A 21,875-nucleotide genomic window follows, 5' to 3' on the forward strand; every position below is an offset into this window, starting at 1 on the left:
CAAAATATTGACGGGAGTTTTCATGGAAAGTGTGCATGAGATTTTTTTTTACCCCTAAGAATCTCAAGAAATGCTTCCCTGGATTAGACAAGGGATGTTGGCGAAGATGTGGAGAACAGGAGGCTTTTCACATGCCCAGTATTAACAACATACTGGGAAGGGGTTAAGGAAATACTAAAGTACATTTTTGAGTTTAAAGAACATTTGCAGGTACAAAATTGGTTAGGTATTTATTTAAAGGGAAAGATAAGAGCAAAGGACTTTTTTTTTTTAATTTACTGAGAGTAACCGTCCTGAAGCAGGTGACTAAAGCATGGAAACAATCAAATACACCAAAATTAAGAGCATGGGTATTAACAGCAGAACAAAGTTTAGAGATGGAAAGACTTGGAAAAACTTTTAGAAATAGGGAACAAATACATATTTGGAATAAGTTATACTGTAAAGAAAGGCTGGTAAAAACAGTGGAAATATTTAATCAAATTAAGGAGATGAACTAAATGGTCCCCTCCCCAACACTAACACTCACATGCATACACACACACACACACACACACACACAGATTCATGAACACGCATACATGCACCACCGCTTATTTTCTCATTATATTATTATTATCTTTTTTTTGTGTGTCATTAGTTTGTTGTTTATTCCTTTTCTTGGAGATCCTCATTTGGGGAATACCAGTTTGCCTTGTATATATGTTTGTCTGTTTACCCTATGTTTTTGTTATTTACTTTGTGAATATATACCTTGAAAAAAAAGGGGGGGGGGGGGGGGGGGGATGCAAGGTACAATATTGTAAAGAAAACGAAATGATTTGAAATGTTTGAATGTTGAAATGTTTGTGAAAGTAAGAAGCCTTGCAATAAAGTATTAAAAAAGCATTTTAAAAAACCCCATCTATTTTACCACAAGACCAACAAACCAGACACTTCTCGTTTTTACTTTCTGTTTTACACCCCAAACAGAGAGACCCGGGTTCAAAAAACCTGCACATATAAACATTTGTGCACATAAACTTTGAGCTGTGCATATCATTTTAAAAGTTCTGTGCGTCTACACAGAAAAAAGCATTTTGAGCCATGATGACAGCTGCAAAACAGTTAGATTCAAAACATCAATCTCAACCTTGCAATGAGGAGGGAACTGAAAAGTTCAAGCAGGAAGTTGACACGTACATACACACGTGTCAGCAATATACAAATCAGCAAGTTCTCAGCTGAAAGCCTTTCACTTTCTTTAACACGGAGAAGATCCAGCTCACAGAAAGGTAATTACAAAACATCTGCTTATCTGATATGTATCATATTTTACTTTAATCACTCATAAGTTTGGATTAATGTTGAATGCAGATCTTGATGAAAAGATGACTGCAAAGCTCATCTTTTTGAGCATCGTAAATTATTGCTACTAAAAGAAAACCGTCTTTGAGTTTAAGGGAAGTTAGTGTGGGCGTTGGAGTTTGCACTTGTGTTTTCTTTACCGAAGAACATTTTTTAGGAAGTATTGCCCTTCTTACACATTTCAGACTCAACTTTTGCAGCTCTTGGGTTCGACTTCAGCGCTACTGAAAATGTCAGATGAGCGAGAAGAGGCAGATGAGCGAGAAGAGGCAGATGAGCGAGAAGAGGCAGATGAGGGAGTGTTTGCTCTCCCCTCATTGAGCATAGGTGAGAGGAAACAATGCAACTGTCATGTAGTCATGTATGCTGGTCACAGTTCTCACAATATCTACAGTGGCTCCGTGCAGGTGTCTGTGCTGACTGTCTGTTCTTCCACAGCGTGCTCCAAGCTGATTTTCTGCATCCTGCCTGTTGCTCAGATAGTAGTCGGTGAGTGACTAAAAGTGTCCTTGCTTTTATAAAGGTGCATTCAGAATGTATAATATTTCAACACATTTAAAGGGGAGGGCACTGGTTTCACCATACATTGTCCAATCTGCCTTAAACTTGTCATGCATGATGATGATCCATCACTGAACAGTTCTACATAACAATATTTCATAAAGTCCCGCCCCCTTTATGCTTAAACCACACCCTCTTCATAACTAATGAACCATTTGTCCTAGCGACTTGTATGAGGTGTCAGTGTACTCAGCACAGAGTCATGTTTAACCGGTGATTGACTTTTATAAGCCACGCACCCTTTTCAGTTCATCGCCTACAAAGTTGTCTCTGGTACAGCACCTACCTACCTGAACACACTGATACAGGCATATGCTACCTCACGACCGTTGAGCTCTTCCAATGAACGGCGCCTGGCTCTGCCACCTGTTCGTTCAAGGCAATCCAAACTTTTGTTGTTCCCTGTTGGTGGAACAGAGCAGGGGCATCCCTCTCTACCTTTAAAAACCTCCTGAAGACCCAGCTCTTCAGAGAGCATCTTCTCTCCTAGCACTACACCATTAAAGAATCCTCACTAGCACTTATTGCTGCACTAATGGCTGGTATTGCACTATAACTTGATTGTTTACCTTTTTTCTGTAAGTCGCTTTGGATAAAATCGTCTGCTAAATGACTAAATGTAAATGTATTCCCATGAATTCCCATGGAAAGTTTTCCATCTTTAACAACCAAAATATTGCAACTCTGGTGGTCTGGTGGGCAACCACCCCTCTAAACTCCAAAACCGGCTGGCTAGTGACATCACTAGGACTGTAAGACAGGGTGGTTTAGCTTGATCAGCTCAATCTTTGTCCACTTGTCTAACAGGAGCTGTCTACCAAAATGACTGCCCGAGGCAGCCCTTCATCCCCATCTACTTGGAGGTGATGGGAGCCTTCAGTCTGCTGTACATTGGGCTCTCCTACCTGTTCTGCCTCAATAACCTCAGTCCTTTTGGCATGGCCCTCAACATCGTGAACCTTCTGATCGGCTTGGGCTGGTTCTTCACTGGTGAGTTCAAATATGGAAGAGGTTCTGTCATGTTCTGTGGGAGCTTTGCTTGTATTTGCCTTTAGGGGTAATTCATGACACTGCCAGGTCATGATGTAGCATCGCTTGTGAGTTATGTTTACGTTTTCAATCAATTCTGTTGTTGCACAGGTGTTGATGTAGTGCATTTTGATATGTTATATAAATGTTTAGTTTAGTTGCATGTAACTGTCGCTATTGCTAAATTAACAGTGAATTACATCTATCTACATTATTTACAAGTTATGTACAGCTATTTACATTAATAGCTCTGTGAATATATATACAGAATAGGTTCACTAATTGATGCAGTAACGAGAAAGAAAGACATACATACATTATCATTGTTGACTAAACGAATAGCTGTTCTTTGTTATTTTGGGAGAAAGTGGTGCAGTTATATCAACAAGCCACTAGATGTCTCCCTGTAACCTCCACATCAATCTGCAGCACTACAACACTTGGGCAACCACAACTCTTTTCAGGCTGTTTTATTGGGAATAGTGCAGTGCCATACACATTGAACATTGATATTCGCTGGAAACTATTCGAATATTATTGGAAATTCGAATCTTGTAGCGAATTTCAAAACTCCGAAAGATAGGTAGGCTAAATAGACTTACAGATGAGTTGAGTCAGGCGTGGAAATCCAGAGTGAATTGTGACCAGGTGTAGGCCTATCACACAATGGGGCGGAGCTCCCCTAAAAGGCATCCGATCAGAAACAGTGCAATGCTGCAACACATCCTACGTAAATAATGATATTTTAAAAAATGAATTCAAAAATCTTCAAAATTGAGGATGCACACCTTCGTACAACGGTCAGCGAGATATGCCCTAGACACACACACACACACACACACACACACACACAGACGCTTCTTGCTTTTATAGATAGATTTTGGAAGAAAGTGGTGCAGTTATATCAACAAGCCACTAGATGTCTCCCTGTAACCTCCACATCAATCTGCAGCACTACAACACTTGGGCAACAACAACTCTTTTCAGGCTGTTTTATTTGGATTATTCTTAAAGGCTTGTGGAAGGCCCATGACTTGCAAAATAAAATGCCTGGGTTTCATTATTGATGAAAAATTGTCTTTTAAATTTCATATTGAAAAACTGGTCTCCAAATTAAAAATTAAATTAGGTTTCTTTTTTAGAAATAAATCATGCTTCTCATTGCAGGCCAGGAAACGTTTGTTCACTGCGACCTTTTTACCGTTGTTAGATTACGGTGACCTGCTGTACATAAACGCCCCTGACCAGTACCTCAAGAAATTGGATACCGTCTACCACTGTGCTCTGCGATTTTTAACTGGCTGTGGAAATCGTGTCCACCATTGTACCCTGTATGCCACTGCAAAATGTCCATCACTATCTGTACGCAGACTCTCACACTGGTTGTTTTTTGTTTACAAGTGTCTTATTGGGCTGGTCCCTTCATATCTATGTGTTTACATGTCCACAAACAAATGTAGCTATGGTTTGCTTTCTAGGGATGTGTTACAGATGTTGGTACCCAGAGCTAGAACTGAGTTAGGGAAAAAGGCCTTTAAATATGCTGCGCCTTCTGCCTGGAACATTGTGCAAAAGCAGCTGAAGCTGTCTGAGCTGGTCACCTTGGGAGAATTCAAAGGAATCCTGAAGGACAGAGACGATAGTTCTCTTGGTCAATGCAATTGTTTGTAAAACTATTTTCTGATAACGGCCGGGTTTATTCATTCATCTGTCACCAGTTTATTTATTTCATTTTTAACTGTACTCATTTCAATCTTCATATAGTCTTGTCCCTGATCTTGTATGTACTTTAATTGATGTTGAATGTGGTGTATGAGAATTGTGGTTGATTGTTCTTAATGTATCATGGTGCTGCCTTCTTGGCCAGGTCATTTTTGAAAAAGAGATTTTAATCTCAATGAATTTTTACCTGGTTAAATAAAGGATATTGATTGATTGATTGAAAATACAAAGGAGAAAAATACTGTACAAACACAGAGAGCTTCTGTTTCTCTACTGTAGGTAACTGGTGGATCTACTCAATCTATCAACCCAACTACGACAAGACGACAACAGATTACTGCAACAAGACGCTCTACCTGTTTGCCTTCTGGACCACCAACCTGTTCTACATCCAAATTCCTCTGTTTGTAGTCTTCTGCCTCTGCTGCCCCCATCACCTTCCACATGTAGTGACAGGCTGTGGCAATGAATAACAATTGGTCTAGTAATTATTAAAGCTGTAGGATAATATATGTGGTAATTAGGGTTGCAAATAGGTGGGAAATATCAGGTCAATTTCCTTAAAATTTTCATGAAATTAGGCTGGGGGATTTTGGAAATATTCCAAATCTAAAACTTTACATTATGGAAATTCATGGGAATTCATAGGAATTAACTGGAAATTGGGGGGTAATTTAAATTAACTGTATCATATCCAAACATAAATATAAACATTTTGCATTGCGAATCGTCACGATCGGGCAATTGAGGACACATGAGCCTTGAAGGACCGTTGGTTATCAATCATGACACCCAAGTTAAGTGCAGAGCTTGTGGGCTCAAGTTGCATGGATCCAAACTGAACACTAATAGGCTGATGTAGGGAAGCTCAACTTTCAATACGTGGCAGTTTTTACTCTTGATTTTTTCTTTGTAAGTACTCAAAAAGCACCAGCATTCAATCCCTAGCCTTAGTTTACTGCATGCAGAAAAATAGTTTGAATGTAGATGGTCGACTGTTGATCAACACACATTGCACCTCATAATTTTTCATGCTCGGCTGTGATCTGAGACTGTCATTCTCCTGCTTTTGTCATTCTCTTTCCCTGCCTTCTTGATAATAATTTTGGTTATTATCCAGAAAAAAACAGGGAAAATGTCTAGATATCAGCTCTTAAAATAAACTCTTATGATATATTTTTGTTGTTATCATTATATTTGTCCAAACAAATGTACCTTTAGTTGCACCAGGCATTAAAATGAGCAAGGAAATGAAGAAAACAAGGGTGGTCTAATATTTCTTTCCATGACTGTATAAAGTTAATTTATTTTCAACAGTAACTGCTCTGTTTCTGGATCTTACTGTTTTACCCTGGTGTATGGATTTAAACAGAGGTCAAGGTAACTGATACGGCATCTTGATAGACCTCAAGAGATCAAAGACTTTACCCATAATTACTGAAAAAGAGAGAAATCAGTCAATCCCTAATGCAACAAGACACCCTACTTGAACTGAAATACAACACGCCTACACAGTGGGTGGTTGGTGGTTGTTGAGTTTAATGACAAAAAACATAAAAAATATTCATCTGTGTATTCATGTGTGTGTGTGTCTAATATACATTTTAAAAGTTAATCATGTCAAATGTCATGAAAAACTGGAATGGAGATATTAAAATAACCCCAAGCACCAGAATCACGTGTATCTATTATCACAAAATATTATAATTTACATACAAAATACAAATATAATACTTAATGTTGTATGTTAAAATAACTTTTAATGACAGTATTGCATTGTGTAAAAAAAAAAAAAAAAAAAAAAAAATTACGGTTGGATATTACTCATAATATTTTCACTCTTTATATCAAGTTGCATGTTTCCAGACAGAAGGTCAGGGCTCTTCATCTGATTGGTGGGCGGGGCTGTGATGTCAGCATGCTTTGCGCGCCAGGTTGGCCAGTGCTTTGGCGTGGATGGGTTTATAGAGCAGACTGAAGCTGGAGGGGCTGAGAAGGCCGCCGCCCTGTGCGTCGACTTTACCCATCAACACGTAGTTACGGCCTGAAGAAGAAGAAAAAAAATCAGAATATATATCAAAAACAAATCATATTTACTCACACCAGAGGAGCTAGGTGGGTTAAATTAAGGGTCTTGTTTGAATTTAATAGGCAACTTAATAACTTGTGACTTGTGACTTCACTTGGACTCGAGCCTGTTGACTTGCTACTTTCCAAAGATTAAAAAGTCTGTTACTACACTGAAAAAAATTGGAGTGACATTTACTTAAAAAAAGCTAGGCAAGTTTTTCCACACAGAAAGTGTTTGTGATCTTTACTCAGGCTGTTTCTAAGTAATATTAATTTAATATAACCACTTTTTTTTTATGGAAATACACAAGTAAATTGCAGATTCACTGATGTCCCTCAATTACATTTTACTTGGAAATATCAACTAATTAAGCCAATGAACTGGTTTAGTGAATATTACTTGGAACGAATGATTCAATTTACATACAAAACTGAGGACACATAATAACAAACAATCACTAAGTAATGCACTACATGAAAAACTGCTATTTTAAAGTAAAAGCAGTGAATTCATATTTCTTTGTAGAATTTATATAGATGATTGAAATCATAATTACGCGCTCTATCTCTCTGTGTGTGTAAATGTGTGTGTCTCTCGCAGGCGGCAACCTCCGGGTCTGAGCAGGGAGGCAAACCAGGAAGTGCCTTAAGCTGCATTCTACCCAAAATTCCAGCAGGAGGATTTAGTTTAGATATTGCATGGCATAAAGCTCTTAGTGTTGAATCCAATGGTTGTGTAATATCTTGCATTTGATTCTTAAGGGGTTTACATTTTAGTCTGCAAAAATGTTGTGTAGAATAGTTATTTAATAGTCATCATCTCAAATGTGTTATGAACCTGTGCTAAAGTCAAATTAAAATTTCTATTTATTGTTGCAGTTCATAGATCCTTGGTGTACTTGTGTATTTACTGAGTTAAAATTGTACTCATCAAAAAGATTTAATGCATAGTCCACACTACATATGTATTTTTCGAAAACAGGAGTTTTTTCTCTCTTTTGTGGTTAAAAAACAACAACTTCCAGATACCATTTATGTGTGGACAGTGCACGATTTTTGTAAATTTTTCTGCAGTGATATACCCACATTGGCGTTCTTCAGGTGACATTTTGGTGAAAAGTTATGTGTTGTGTTGCGGGAATCTGCACTAATGATTGGAAGCTAGGCTAAGTAGCTAGGCTAGTTAGCCTCCATTTTCAGAGTTGAATACTTAACAGTTAAGCCCATACTTTTAATTTTGTATGGGAGCAAAGGGTATGAATCACAAATTTGCCATTCTAGCTAGCTAGTTTTTTCTAGCTTGTTAGCTTCCACTTCACTCCAAACTTCTCCCCTAGTGGCAATCTGTTGGCTGGAAAATGAAGCAGATAGTTGTACTGTACCTTTGATTAATCCCGGGCATCTCTTGCAGGTGGAGGTCAGCGTGACCGACATGATGGGCCCTGACTTGATGATGTTCAGGCTTCCGGCCTTATAGGCCTTGATGAGGAACACCTCCACCGTCGCTGAGCCCCTCGGGCCATTGGTTATAGATGTAACCTTGCCCGTAATCACTGAAAGAGAAGGGGAAATAAGAATGCAAAGAAAGAGAAAGTGGGTTGCATGGAATGTTTTTTTACACATTTTTGAAAATAATTTCTAAATATTTAAGTTATGCTCATGTTGCCGGGACACCGAAGCTTGCAGCTGATGTGGCTCACCGAAGTCCTGAGGGCAGAAGCTGGACTGGAGAGTTCCTGTCCTCTTGCAGGCTTGAGTACACAGTGGGTTCAGTGGTAAAGCTGAAGAAAACACACACACACACACACAGCAACGAACACATGATAAGCACATTGGTTTGCTTCTTGATACAGGTGTGCACATTTACATTTACATCTAAAAAAAATTTGAATATCATGAAAAAGTTCAATATTTTTTGTCAATTATTTCAGAAAGTGAAACTCATACATTATATGGATTCATTATGTATAGAGTGAGATATTTCAAGCCTGTTTTTCTTGTAATTTTGATGATTCTGGCTCAACACAAAACTCAGCGTCTCAGAAAATCTGAATATTGTGAAAAAGTTCAATATGTGAGTCCTCAGTCAGTCAGTGGTGGTTTGGGGCCATGTCCTCTGCTGGTGTTGGTCCACTGTGTTTTCTGAAGTCCACAGTCAACATAGCAGCCATCTAGCAGGACATTTTAGAGTCTTCATGCTTCCACAAGCATTTTGGAGATGCTGGTTTCATTTTCCAGCAGGACTTGGCACCTGCCCACACTGTCAAAGGTACCAAGAGCTGCTTCAGTGACCATGGTGTTACTGGGCTGGACTGGCCAGCAAACTGGGCTGACCTGAACCCCATAGGAGTCTATGGGCTGTTGTCAAGAGGAAGGTGAGAGACACCAGATGACCTGAAGGCTGCTATCAGAGCAACATGGTGCCGTAGGCTGATCTTCTCCATGCCACCAAGTATTACTGCAGTAATTCATGATTCAAAAGGAGCCCAACCAAGTATTGATGTATAGAAATGAACATACTTTTCAGAAGCCTGACATTTGTGTTAAATATCCTTTTTTCTTGTGTAATATTCACATTTTCTGAGACACTGAGTTTTGTGTTTTTATTATCTGTAAGCCAAAATCATCAAAATTACAAGAAATACAGGCTTGAAATATTTCACTCTATGTGCAATGAATCTATATAATAACAAGTTTCTTTACTTTCTGAAATAATTGACAAAAAATATTGAACTTTTTCACAATATTCTAATTTTTTGAATTGTACCTGTAAGTTACATCCATTAAAGCAAAGTGCAGTTTGTTAACTTAGTAATCGGTTACTTCTACTCACGTTTCTTGCTCACAGAAGGCTTCTTCGTTACTGTCTTGCTAACTCCAGGTTTGGGTGTCACTTTGGGCAAAGTCTTGGGTTTGGCTGTAGGTTTAATTCCGCTCTTAGAGGTTGGCTTGACTGGTTTGACACGAGGTTTTAAGGTGGGTTTGGTCTTCACTGCAGGCTTACGTGTGGGCTTAGCCTTGCTTGGTTTGAGCGTTGGCTTAATGATCTTAGGCTTGGGTGTAGGTTTAGTTTTAGGTTTAGGTGTGGGCTTTTTCACAGGTGGTTTAGGTGTGGGTTTTTCTGGTTTTGGTTTAGGTGTGGGTTTGACCACAGGTTTGCGCGGTGGAGGCTTCAGTGGTATCTTCACCAGTGGTTTCTTGGCTGGTTTTGGAGTGGGTTTGGGCTGGACTCCAGGTCTAGGTTTTGGTGGTGGTTTGGTGGGTTTGCTCGGCCTTACGACTGTTCTTTGAGGTGTCGAGGTGGTCTGAGGTCCATAGATGAAGTCTCCCCCCGCAGTGGGCGTCCGAGACCCACGGGGCACACTGGAGTAGTGGGCCATGAAGCCATCGGAGGTGATGCTGAGGTCGGAGACGAACTGGACAAGGAGCTCGTTCCCATTTGTGACTATTGTTCTGTGTAAAGGATGAGAAAAATATAGGAAAAAGAAGTACAGGAGCAAAAGAGAAAGAGATGAGTGAAAACCATTGGCGGAGCTTAACTCTGCTTTTTTAACACCAGTTTCTGATCAGTCATCTCACCCTGGTGACCTGTCCCCGCAGAATTTCCCAATCCGCCGCGAGTTATCCCTCTCTCCTCCGTTAAACAATGCCACATAGTCGTAACGACAGTACGTGTCAGGCTCCAAGTCCAGCTTCACGAACTTCACTTCGATCACCTAGGGAAGAGGTGGCAATAAACACAAAACACGCCAGCACAAACTATGAGATTTATAACAGGGAATGAATGATGTGGGCTGCTATATGTTTATTCCTGAGTAGTTTTCAAGAATGCTGCACAGTGCAGACATACAGTTGGTAGTGGTGGCGGTGGAGGAGAAGGGCCAGACTTCTGAAATACAGAAGGGCTTTTACTCTCTCCCTCGCCCTCGCTTCCTTCCCTCTTTCCTTACGTTCAATCTCTTGGCACACATGAACACACCTTCAGGCGCTCAATGAGGTCTTTCATTTGAACTTCGTCACACACTCTCTCTCTCACACACACACATACACACACCTGAGGTTGAACATTTCCTCGTGATGGGCCCCTTCACTCCTATTTTCATTTCTCCTTCTCCTACATCAACTGACCTTATTCAACACACCTAGCCGCTCAATTTTTGTGTAAGCAAATCCAAAATACAGTGATAATGACCAATCTAATTAAAAGAAAAAAACTTTCAGCCTTAATAAATTGTAGTTGTTGTACAAAATCCACCAGTGGTCATTAATTGGAAATACACTAAAGAGACCAAAACCTTTTTTTCGTACCAGGCTTTGAACATGTTTATTTCTGCTGTAAAGTTGTTCTTTTTAACATGGGAGTCTATGGGGATTGACACGCTTTTTGAGCCAGCCTCAAGTGGCCATTTGAGGAACTGCAGTTTGTTGGCCTTTTAGCGTTGGCTTCATTTTCCAGCCAACAGATTGCCACTAGGGGAGAAGTTTGGAGTGAGATGGAAGAAAAAACTAGCTGGCTTGTGTGGCAAATTTGTGATTTATTCCTTTTGCTCCCATATAAAATGAAGCATTTGTGAGGAAGTTTTGGCTTAACTGTTAAGAATTCTACTCTGAAAATGGAGCTAACTAGCCTAGCCACTTAGCCTAGCTTCCAAACATTAGTACAGATTCCCACAACACATTACTTTTCACCAAAATGTCACCTGGAGAATGTCAATGTGGGTATATCACTGCAGAAACATAAACAAAAATCAGGCACAGTCCACACATACATGCTATCTGGAAGTTTTTTGACCACAAAAGAGGAGAAAAAAACTCTTTAAAAAAACAGTTTTAAAAAATACATATGTAAAATGTATGATGGATGAATTTTAAAGATCTGGGCACCCTTCTTCAAATATGCTGGTAAAAGACTCAACTATTGTATTAACCCTTTGATGCACAAAACGGGTCTAAAGTGACCCAACAGAGTTTTTATGTTCTGTAGCTTTGTAATAAATTATTTTCATCATTCAGTATTCCAGGTTTTCCTCAATTAGTTTGTTTTTTGATCATCATACATCCTAATTTTTATGTTTTCCTTTATTCATTTTTGAATAAAATACCTTTTTGAGTCACTACCCTTCTAATGCACAACATGGGTCAAAATGACCCATATCCATTTTTTTTTAGCTAAGTAGCTTGTTAAGCTAACTACTTAGCTAACTTCCTGGCTAAATAGTTAGCTAAGCAAGCTACTTAGCCAAGTAGTTAGCCATGTAATACTACAAAAAACTTTTTTTCTTCATAAAGTATGAGAGGAAAAATGGAAATAATGATCTGTTGTTATCACCAACAAGATATTTAAAGAATACTTGGAATATTCAATCATAAAATAAGTTGATATCAAAAGAAAGAGCACTGAAACACACAGCCAGCATGAAATAACATGGGGAATGAATGCGGGTCATTTTTGATCCATGTTGTGCATGAGAAGGGGTGTCAATATATTGTGCATCAAAGGGTTTAAAGGGATGATAGATGGCAATGAGGGAAACTGGCTAACTGATGTTTTGGGTTATAAGGCAGGACATTAATTTACTTATAATTATTATTATAATTATTATATTTAATTTTCCTTTAAAAAAACATAGCATTTTCTATCGAATATTATTGTTAAAAAAAAAAAAAAATTCTACCACTATTCTTTCTTTCCAGATCTGTATTTACATCACTGTCAATTGTAATGGGACAGAGCATTTTCATTGTATTGTCTGTATTACATAATAAGTAGTTGGATATTTGTTTTCTGTGGCCACAATGTGTTGTTGTTTGTTTGTTTTTGTCTATGTTGGAAAATACAAAAAAAATATTACTAAAAAACAAATATATGTAGTGTGGACTACCCTTTAATTTTTTTTGATGAGTAGAATTTTAACTCAGTAAATACACAAGTCAAAACAAGCACCATTATGTTTGACTTTTACACAGGTTTGGTGATGAAATTTGAAAATGTCAAACTTGGAGTCCTCCAAAAATGAGACATTTTAGATAACAATTAGTAAAAAACACAATAGTATGCTTACATTGTTTGGTTCTACAGAGATGTGCCAGGAGCAGCTGATGCCTGCTGGGTAATTAGTGTTGGGCCAGTTGGGCGTCTTCACAGAGCCCTGCGACTTGGTCAGACGTCCTCCACAGAATTGGTTTTCTGTTGTAATAAAAAAAAGAGGAAATGTTAATAAACCGGAATAACCTTTTCCAAATAAGGGAAATATGTTGGTTTTTTTGTCCTGTAAAACTGCATTTGGGGCAAAAAAAACAAAACATATATGACAAAGTCAGGTGACTGTTTTGTATTTTGAAAATGTTTTTAGCGGGTCAAAGCTTTTACTTACTTGACGGGTTGTAGTGATTCGGACATTAAAAAAACCCACCAAAATGTAGTTTCACAGGCAGAAAAATATTTAACAACAAATGAGACGACAGTGCTGCCACTTATCCCTAGAAAACCACGAGATGTAGAGACCAAACCCTCTTTTTGTACCAAACTGTAAGCATATTTATTTCTGCTGTAAAGTTGGACATTTTGACATGGCAGTCTAAGGAGATTGACCTCAAGCCTCAAGTGGCGATTTGAGGAACTGCAGTTTTAACTGTGTAGCTTCATCTTTTGTTGTTCGTCCCGTGTGTGTGTGTGTGTGTGTGTGTGTGTGTGTGTGTGTGTTAAGGATAGGGATGCTTAGCTTAGCTTAGTTTAGCTTAACCGTAACTGAAGTGATAAAACTATTATTTGTTAAAAAACTTTAGTGACGTTTCAGAAGGGTGCTCAACAAACATTTAAAGTTTAGTTCCTCTATTGAACTGCAGGTCAAGGGGTCACATCCTGCCCTCATCCTGAGCAAGGCTCACTTTTTCTATTTGGCTATAGGTTAAAGGTCAAAGGGAGACCATTGTGGTAAAAAATCAGCATATCGGATATCGGCAAAAAATCCAATACCATGCACCCCTAGTAAACTGTATTCAGTTGTTTTGCGTCTTCTGTAGAAACCGAGTCTAGAACAAAAGAACCGGGGCAGAGTGCAGGAGCCCCGGCTCTAACAGTTTCTATTCTTGTTGGATTACATGTCCACACCTTCCACATGAGGCTTCCCTGCGCTGAAAGAAGCGAGAAAGCCTCGTCCTCCCGTGGCGTCGTCCGACACCATCTCTAACATCATGGTGTTGGTGGTGGCGATGAGGGCGCCGGGCCGGAACGTCCCACAGAAACGACCCAGCTTCTGCACCAGGCGGGTGTGACCGTTGTAGACGTCCAGGTAGTCGTAGCGACAGGTGGGGTCGGCCTCCATGTCGAAGAGGCGGAAAGACAGCATGACCACGTGACCCTCTGGGACCTGGAGGGGAAGACAGGTGGCGCCGTGAGGAAAGAACGTAAGAAAAAGTCTTTTGGGGCAGTTGAAGCATCAGATTATGTCAAGGATTATGAGTCAATATTATATTTTTTAAAGGTTTTCATCAAAGCAAACCTCAGTGTTGCCCTCTCAATTGCTGGGTTTTTGTTAAATAAAAATGGTGTTTGGACTTATTAAGCTGACAAAGCATCAGAACTTCATTTAAATTCTATATTTAAGGTTTCCAGAGTTACCACATACAACTGACTGATTTTTCTGGGAATGTTTAAAATGAAGCACAAAAGATGTAGAATATTCAGAATTGGGTATTAACAAAATAAAATATATAGTAAGCGTGTGAGAGTGTATAAAATATTGTTATTAATATTATGATTTTAAAGCCCCACATTTGAGTGAATCTTTTTATTTATCAGTCACATTTCCAATAATCCAATAAAAACTTGTTTAAGTTCTGATCTGTGAAAAAGTCAAAAATGTCAAAATCTGATTGGTTTGTGGCTGATTAGTTAAAGTGAAAACAGGTGTGTATCATGAGGTCCTCCCGCGGGAGATACCAAGTTGTGGGAGCAGTAAAACTGTTCTGCAATAAATTAATTTCACTTAAAGTTGGTGCATTTATGTGCACTCAAATATGAAGTGACTGTCAGCAGTTAACGAATGAATTCATGTTTTATTTGTTATTTTGTACTTTTTGAGAGCTTTGTGTCAGTCCAGCGTACCCTGTTTACCTGAGCAGATGGTACGGTCCACTCAGGTCAGAAGTTATATATAGGGCCGGTCGGTTGTTGGCAGTGTCTATGAGGCTACAGATGATACTGAATGAACAGAAATGCATCTTCAACATTTAAAAATAAACGACAGAAGCCCTGACATAGAAGTGGGACTGAATATAGCCCACTAAAGTCTCATAAGCCATTTATAACTGGAGGCATGAATGAAAGGAAGAGCCATTAAAGCAACACCTACGTTTCTGAAAGATAAAATAGGACTTTTCTAAAGAAATTTTGAGTGTGCTTGACTCTGGCCCTTGACTCTCACCCAAACATTATTAGATTACAATTTGAATGGAAAAGAGGAGGAAGTCATGGAAAATAAAAAAAGCAGGTGTCTGTCTGTCAGTCCGACCGACCGACACTGTCAAAATAACGAGAAAAAAGTCTAAGTCACGAAAAAAAAGCCAAAGTCATAAGAAAAAAGTCCAAATGAGAAAAAAAATGGAAGTCACAAGAAAAAAGTCAAAATGAGAAAAAAGGCGAAGTCACGAAAAAAGTCAAAATAACGAGAAAAAAGTCAGTCACAAGAAAAAAGTCAAAATGAGAAAAAAAAATCCAAGTCACAAGAGAGAAGTCCAAATGTGAAAAAAGTCCAAATAACGAGAAAAAACTTGTTAGTTAGTGTGTAAATCTGATCAGTTAGGCCGTGTTCAGACGATTTTTAGCCCATCCAGATTGGAACTGGATGGCTCTTTTGAAGTCTGAACAGTCACAAATCACATGAAATCCGATTTTTGCGAACCGGATCGAAACCACCTTCGGGAGGTAGTTTCAGAACGCATTTGGACAGATGCGTCTCAGTCTGAACCGCTCCAAACACTCAGATCGGTTTTGACTGTCCGTGACGTCACTCTACACGGTCAGACGCTCTGACGCCGTTACTATGGCAACCTGTCAGATCAGTCAATAATGTGGCCCAGTCTGAACAGAGCCATATCCGATTTGGAAACTTGCTAAAAACAGTGTGGACAGTCAGCCCTAAAAATCGGATTTGAGTAGGAATCTGATTTGAATCAGATTCGTCTGAACGCAGCCTTAGTGTAAACTGACAAACTGACTGTCAAGCAATCAACTGAAATTAACTGCTCCTGTGAAGCCACTGACAAAGAGTGAAAAACAGCAAAATGTTCTCCTCAAACAGAAAGCATATTTGGCTTAACTGTCGCTCCTATGATTGATCCGGCTTCACTTTGATCGTCCTGAGTTCTTTGTGAACGTCTACATATGTGTTTTGTGAAGAAAAATGAACAACTGAACGTTTGAACTCATCAGAAATTAAATGCAACCTTGCTCAGTTTAATGCACTGGGGGCTTGTCACCACAGCCTTAGTTGGCCTGGCATGGCCAACTAATATTAGCAAACATTTGATATGTGATAGTTGATGTGCAACTTATGCCAAACAACCTTAAGTTATATCACTGCTGCAGACTCAGGTTGCCAGGGAGTCACAAGAACATGAACAAGTCTGTTTTCTTGTAAAGGAGGATAAGTTGGTGAAATTGTTGACTGACCAAGACAGTATTATGACTCTATATTTAATTGGGGATGTTAGTGAGTTGCCTCCTCTCATTCCCACAAGCAAAATAACACAGCCAACCAATGGAGGCTGGTAGCAAGTTGTGAATGTGGAGTTTGTACAGTTTTTTTAAATGCATTATAGTGATGCAGAATTGACAAGAATACTGTCAACACATGACATCTTTTATCCTGGGTTTCTAGAGTTAGGCATTTTTGAAGACACATAAGGAATTGTTTGTTATATTTCATAAAGGGAGATTGGTGTAATATTTTCCACCAGTCTAGTCTTGGAAATAGTGAACCCCAGATCCCCAGTCATAGTCTGAAACAGGGATGGGCAACTTAAATGCTGGAGGGGGCCATAATTTTTCATGGACACTACCACAGGGCCACATATAGGATCGTGCACTTAACCAGATATGATGAAACTGCAATTTTAAATGTGTTTATAGTGCAGTAACTTAACATATTTCATGTTCAAATGCATGTATAACAGTATAAATAGGAATACAAAAGGTTTGAAGCCAATAAAAAATAACCACTTACTGTGATTTCTTTTTTTCTTCAGTGCAAGAACAGCAGACCAACATTAATTGCAAGAAGTAATTTTGTGCATTTTTACACTGCACTTTTAAGATTTCATGCTTCAATGCATGTAGTTGTACCGAGGGCCACTTCAAGTGAGGGTGCGGGCCGTATGTGGCCCCCGGGCCTCCAGTTGCCCATCCCTGGTCTGAAAGGATGTCAGACTTCTATTCCAAGTCTTCTCTTTTGACACCATTTTCAAAAAAAATATATAATATACTATGAATACACAACAACACAGGTGTCTTCACTTATTTTCATTGACTGGTTGAAGGTGACTGATAAAATGACCAGATTAGATAAACAAACTCTTTACATTAATAGTATTAATACATTAATACAACTGGTAGGAGGCCCCGGCGAAGACCCAGAACACGGTGGAGGGCTTATATCTCTCTCCTGGCCTGGGAACGCCTCGGGGTCCCCAGGAGGAGCTTGATGTTGTGGCTGGGGAGAGGGACGTCTGGAATACCCTGCTTAGCCTGCTGCCCCCGCGACCCGGCCCCGGATAAGTGGAGGATAATGGATGGATGGAAGGATGGAGCTGAGACCAGACGTGAGATCTGATCACTCACGTCCAAATTGATAAATGCCGAGCTTTCCTTAAAATGATCGTACGCCCACTTTACGCTCACTTTCTGTCTTACGCTCGTTTGATAAATGACAGTGTGAATGTATTTAAGTTCATTTTTGATGTAATAGTGTAAAAAAGACTCACAGTGATGTACCAGGTGCATTTACTGTTGGGTTTGTAGGGACTGGGGAATCCCTCGCTGGCCACGATGCCTGAGTCTGTGACCAGGTGGCCTCCACAGTGGAAGATGGGCCTGAAAAGAATATCAAACAACCACCATCAACGGCATTTAACTTGACATGCTGCACTGGAAGGAAACACACTTTACTTGAGTCCTGAGGCACAGCTCACACACACACTTTTTAACATACGCTAAAAAACCACAGCGGCACAGTCTGTCTCTGTTCTCCGAGTCCGGGGAGGTTCCCAATGAACTCTCCTGGTTTGTGATTTTTTTTTTCTTCATAAAAAGTTAGACTGTCAATATACAGTATATGTGCTGTGAGCTTTCTCCACACACTGACTGTACCACAAGAAAGTCTGCAGTAGACCTATTTACTTTGAGCAGACAGGCGCTTTGATCAGCCCGCTAACACATGGAGTTGGGTTACACACACTCAGATAAACACCGATCAAAGCAGGGCAACCTCAACTTTTAATTTTGCAGCAGACTTGTTAATTAAGATGTCGGCTGCTCTGGCATCTTGACAGTTTGTCTCCCCTTTTTTCAAATCTGCTGTTTTATCACTGTGGTTCAATTTTTTCTTGTTTTGTGCTTGTTTCTTGGCGAAAAAAGCCAAAATTTACACTCTTGAGGACCATTTCTATGATCATCAATCCATTTATAGTCTTTTTTTCTGTCCTGTCATGCTCTTGAGGCATGCTTTGTGTGTCTGCTGCGGTACTATAAGGCCACATTTGGCCAAAAAAGAAGAAAAAACCTCACTGGTGGTGGAGTCCCTCCCTTCTGACCCTCTGGAGCTGAACAGCCCACAGGCATTTGTTTGTCTCTCATGTTCAATTTACACCCTGTATGTGTGTGGAAGTAGTTACACCAGGTTCAACAAGCATCTACAGAGACAAAACTGTGGATTTAGAGGGTAAAAGTCAGGATTTATTTCCAGCTTTGACAAAAACATCAGACGTGAGGGCAAACTACTCTACAGTTGCCCAGTAAAATCACTACATCAATTACAGCATGCTGTCATTTGGCGTGTTTACAAGACGCCAACCACTTCTTCCTAACACTGCAGCCTTCTATTTCTACTGGGCTTTCTATAATCATAATACTGCAACCAGGAGAGGAAAAAACACAGTAGTTAATCTAGACAGATGTGGGCTTGAAAACGGCATGCCACATGTGCACATGCAGGACGTAGGCAAGAAAACAGATGCACAAGAGGGACATTGATCGCCGCACATGCCAGAAGACATTTAATATTTAAAACTTACCTGGTGAAGTTCTGAGTCTGAGCCTCGGCCCATCCCAGCGACAGAATGACAAGAAGGCACACAGTCCACACCCTGTCCTCCATCCTGCTGTCCTCCGAGGTTAGGAGAAGACGGGAGAGGAGGAGAAGAAGACGCAGGAGAGAGATTCAGAGTAGAGGCGTGGAGAGGCACAAGGTTCAAAACGGGGAGGGCAGAGCAAGAGGAGGGAAGTGATGGGTGAGTAGGAGGAGGTGCAGGGAAGGAGAAGAAAGGAAAAGGTGAATGAAGGTAATATTAAGAGGACAGAGGGCTGTTTGATACAGGTTAACAGGGAAAACATTAATTACACTGACTCACAGCCCAAGCAATGTATGTACAGTTCAGAGTACAGTGTGCTTGTTATGTCCCAGCTCTGTGTTGTTGTTGTTGTTTAACAGGTAGAGTAATGGAATATATGGAAAATGTATGTTTCTACAGGTGTGTGTGCAGATGGACAGAGTACCACTGTTGTGTGTGTGTGTGTGCGTATAATGACCTATTCACTGCTGCAGCAAGGCATCTGTGTTTGGCAATTTCGGCCTAATAGTCGACTGTTTTGGTGCAAACAGAACCATGTGATGGTTTTTTGCAAAACATGCATTCATGCTCCCCAGAGGATTAATCCTCATAACTTTGGGAATTCCTTTACTTTTCCTCTAACGCCGATAACGCCACGAGGTCAAAGTCTTTACTTTCCCCGTGAAATATTTCAATATATATCAGATTAACTGGCACAAGATATTTTCATAGGTGTTCATGGTTCCCAGATGATGAATCCTAAGGACTTTGGGAATCCTCTGACTTGTCTTTTAGCACTACAAGAAGGTCAAACATTTTACTTTTCCCATGAAATATCTCAATATATACAAGAGGAATTGGCACAAGATATTTTTATAGGTGTTCATAGTCCCCAGAGGATGAATCATACTGTATATTCAGACAGAACCATAGACTGTAATAAAGAAGTGGATATAGCCACAGGGGCCATCACCCTTTAGTTTGCAGACTGCTGTTTTGAAGACTTGAGTTTGGCATTTTAGCCGTCACAAATTAAGTTTAAGATTCCCTAAATAGTCCCACAATGGGGAAATTCAACCTCTGCATTTAACCCATCCTTTTTACACACCAGTGAACGCACCATGCTTAGGAGCAGTGGGCAGCACATTACTGCGCCCGGGGGGTTAGGTGCCTTGCTCAAGGGTACTTCTGTCCTTGCCCGTCAGTCCTGGGATTAAAACCGGCAGCCCTCCTGTTACAAGCCAGATTCTCCAACCTCTCGGCCACAGATTGCCTAGTGGTTGTTCTTGGTTGTCTTGGAGTCAGTATTTGGATGAGAACTGACCAGACGAGTCATTTTAATCATATATATTCTATTTTCATAATCATATCAGACATTTTTCATGTGTCCCTGGAATTGCAGTCCACCCTGTCATTATGGGTTAACTGCCCTTTTAAGAACCCCTATGACGCTCTCAGACACATTTTTCGTGTCAATTTGTCTTCCTTTATTGGAGGCTGAAACAGTGGCTAGTTGCAGAATAAGTATTTACGCGTATATTTTGTATTTTCATCACATTATGTGTGTAACTAAATGTTGTCAAGCTTAACATGTCCACCCTGTCATAGTGAAATATCAATCAATGTAAAAACTTTTCTGAAATTTGAAATATATTTGCTAAACAGTACACAGTCAACTTCCTAACTGAGTCATGTTGCTAACTGAAGGTCCATTCATGCTAAATTAAATGCTAAAATTGGCCAAAAATGACAGGGTGGACTTATTTTGCTGTTTGCATGTACATTGTCTATAGTTAGTTTTTTTTTTTTTTAAGTGTGGTAGCTTGACCAACATGCATTTCTAACAGCATAACATCGACTTAATACAATAAATATGAAGTTCAATGTAAAATCTTATTTATTTTAAATGGGTAATTCTCAAAGGCACCTTATGGTGATATTGGCTATTTATATGTACACAGTGCTATGGACAACCATTGCTACACCTCTATCCTGATTAACAGGTCACTATGGTAGAGACGTAGCCACACCCTAAAACATACACTGCTTTATTGTCTATTTTACTCTCAATGGGACCATCGTTAAAATAAAATTAACATCATGTTCAATTGAAGAAGTCTTAAAACTGGCAGTTGAGACCATAAACTATTGGGATACAATGTGAAAAAGTGAGCTGAGAACATAAAACCCTTTGAAACATTAACTTAATTTATCATCTTTGGGGGATATTAAGCTGGGGAACATGGAAATAGTCTTTTTGCTTTTGCTCACATGCTAGTTGTTGTAGCTTTTATGTTCTTTGTCCCCATGAATTTAAACCTTTAATTAAAAAAAATCCATTTTAAATTTGTCCAGTACTTTGCAGACATTTAGTCATAAACCAAATACATTCAAATTAGTCTAAGCTGAGCTTTGAGTGCTAATTAGATGCTAAACTGCATGTTGACGTTAGCAGTTAGCTTAACGCAAAGCCTGAGCACAGCTTCACAGAGCTGCTGGCACGGCTTGTTTTTGAAAGCTACCTGGGCACACACGCACAATTTACCCTGCAAGTGAAGGTTATTATGTGGATTAAATTCCTTTCCACAAAAATCACATGGGTGGAAAGTAAGTAGAGGGTAAAAAAAAGTTCACTTTAAATGCAGGAAAGAATGAAAAATACAGTATGTTATAGAACCGACTTATAAGCTAAATTCTACAGCAAAATAGATTTTATTTTGGCAGGAAAAGGGCCATCATTATGGTAAAAAACATAATTGTGACTTGAAATATGCTAGTTTATTAACACCAGCTCTCGCATAAAAAAGTGGCCAACTTAC

At 39.5% G+C, this 21,875-nt stretch overlaps 2 protein-coding genes across 2 annotated transcripts; one reads left to right on the forward strand and one right to left on the reverse strand.

Moving 5' to 3' along the window:
- The first annotated feature begins 1,577 nt into the window (after positions 1–1,577).
- Positions 1,578–5,900, forward strand: LOC131989190 (transmembrane protein 272-like). The gene is made up of 4 exons (XM_059354389.1): positions 1,578–1,674; positions 1,786–1,836; positions 2,716–2,898; positions 4,939–5,900. The coding sequence occupies exons 1-4, from the start codon at positions 1,578–1,580 to the stop codon at positions 5,130–5,132; spliced, it is 525 nt and encodes a 174-aa protein (XP_059210372.1). The 3' UTR covers positions 5,133–5,900.
- A 278-nt stretch (positions 5,901–6,178) lies between these two features.
- On the reverse strand, positions 6,179–19,103 carry pcolceb (procollagen C-endopeptidase enhancer b). The gene is made up of 9 exons (XM_059354390.1): positions 19,021–19,103; positions 17,713–17,821; positions 13,841–14,099; positions 12,792–12,916; positions 10,309–10,445; positions 9,563–10,182; positions 8,430–8,510; positions 8,112–8,282; positions 6,179–6,703 (listed from the first exon to the last, which is right to left on the reverse strand). The coding sequence occupies exons 1-9, from the start codon at positions 19,101–19,103 to the stop codon at positions 6,573–6,575; spliced, it is 1,716 nt and encodes a 571-aa protein (XP_059210373.1). The 3' UTR covers positions 6,179–6,572.
- Positions 19,104–21,875: the final 2,772 nt, after the last annotated feature.

Source organism: Centropristis striata, chromosome 17 (genome assembly GCF_030273125.1).
Source record: "Centropristis striata isolate RG_2023a ecotype Rhode Island chromosome 17, C.striata_1.0, whole genome shotgun sequence".
Lineage (NCBI taxonomy): Eukaryota > Metazoa > Chordata > Actinopteri > Perciformes > Serranidae > Centropristis > Centropristis striata.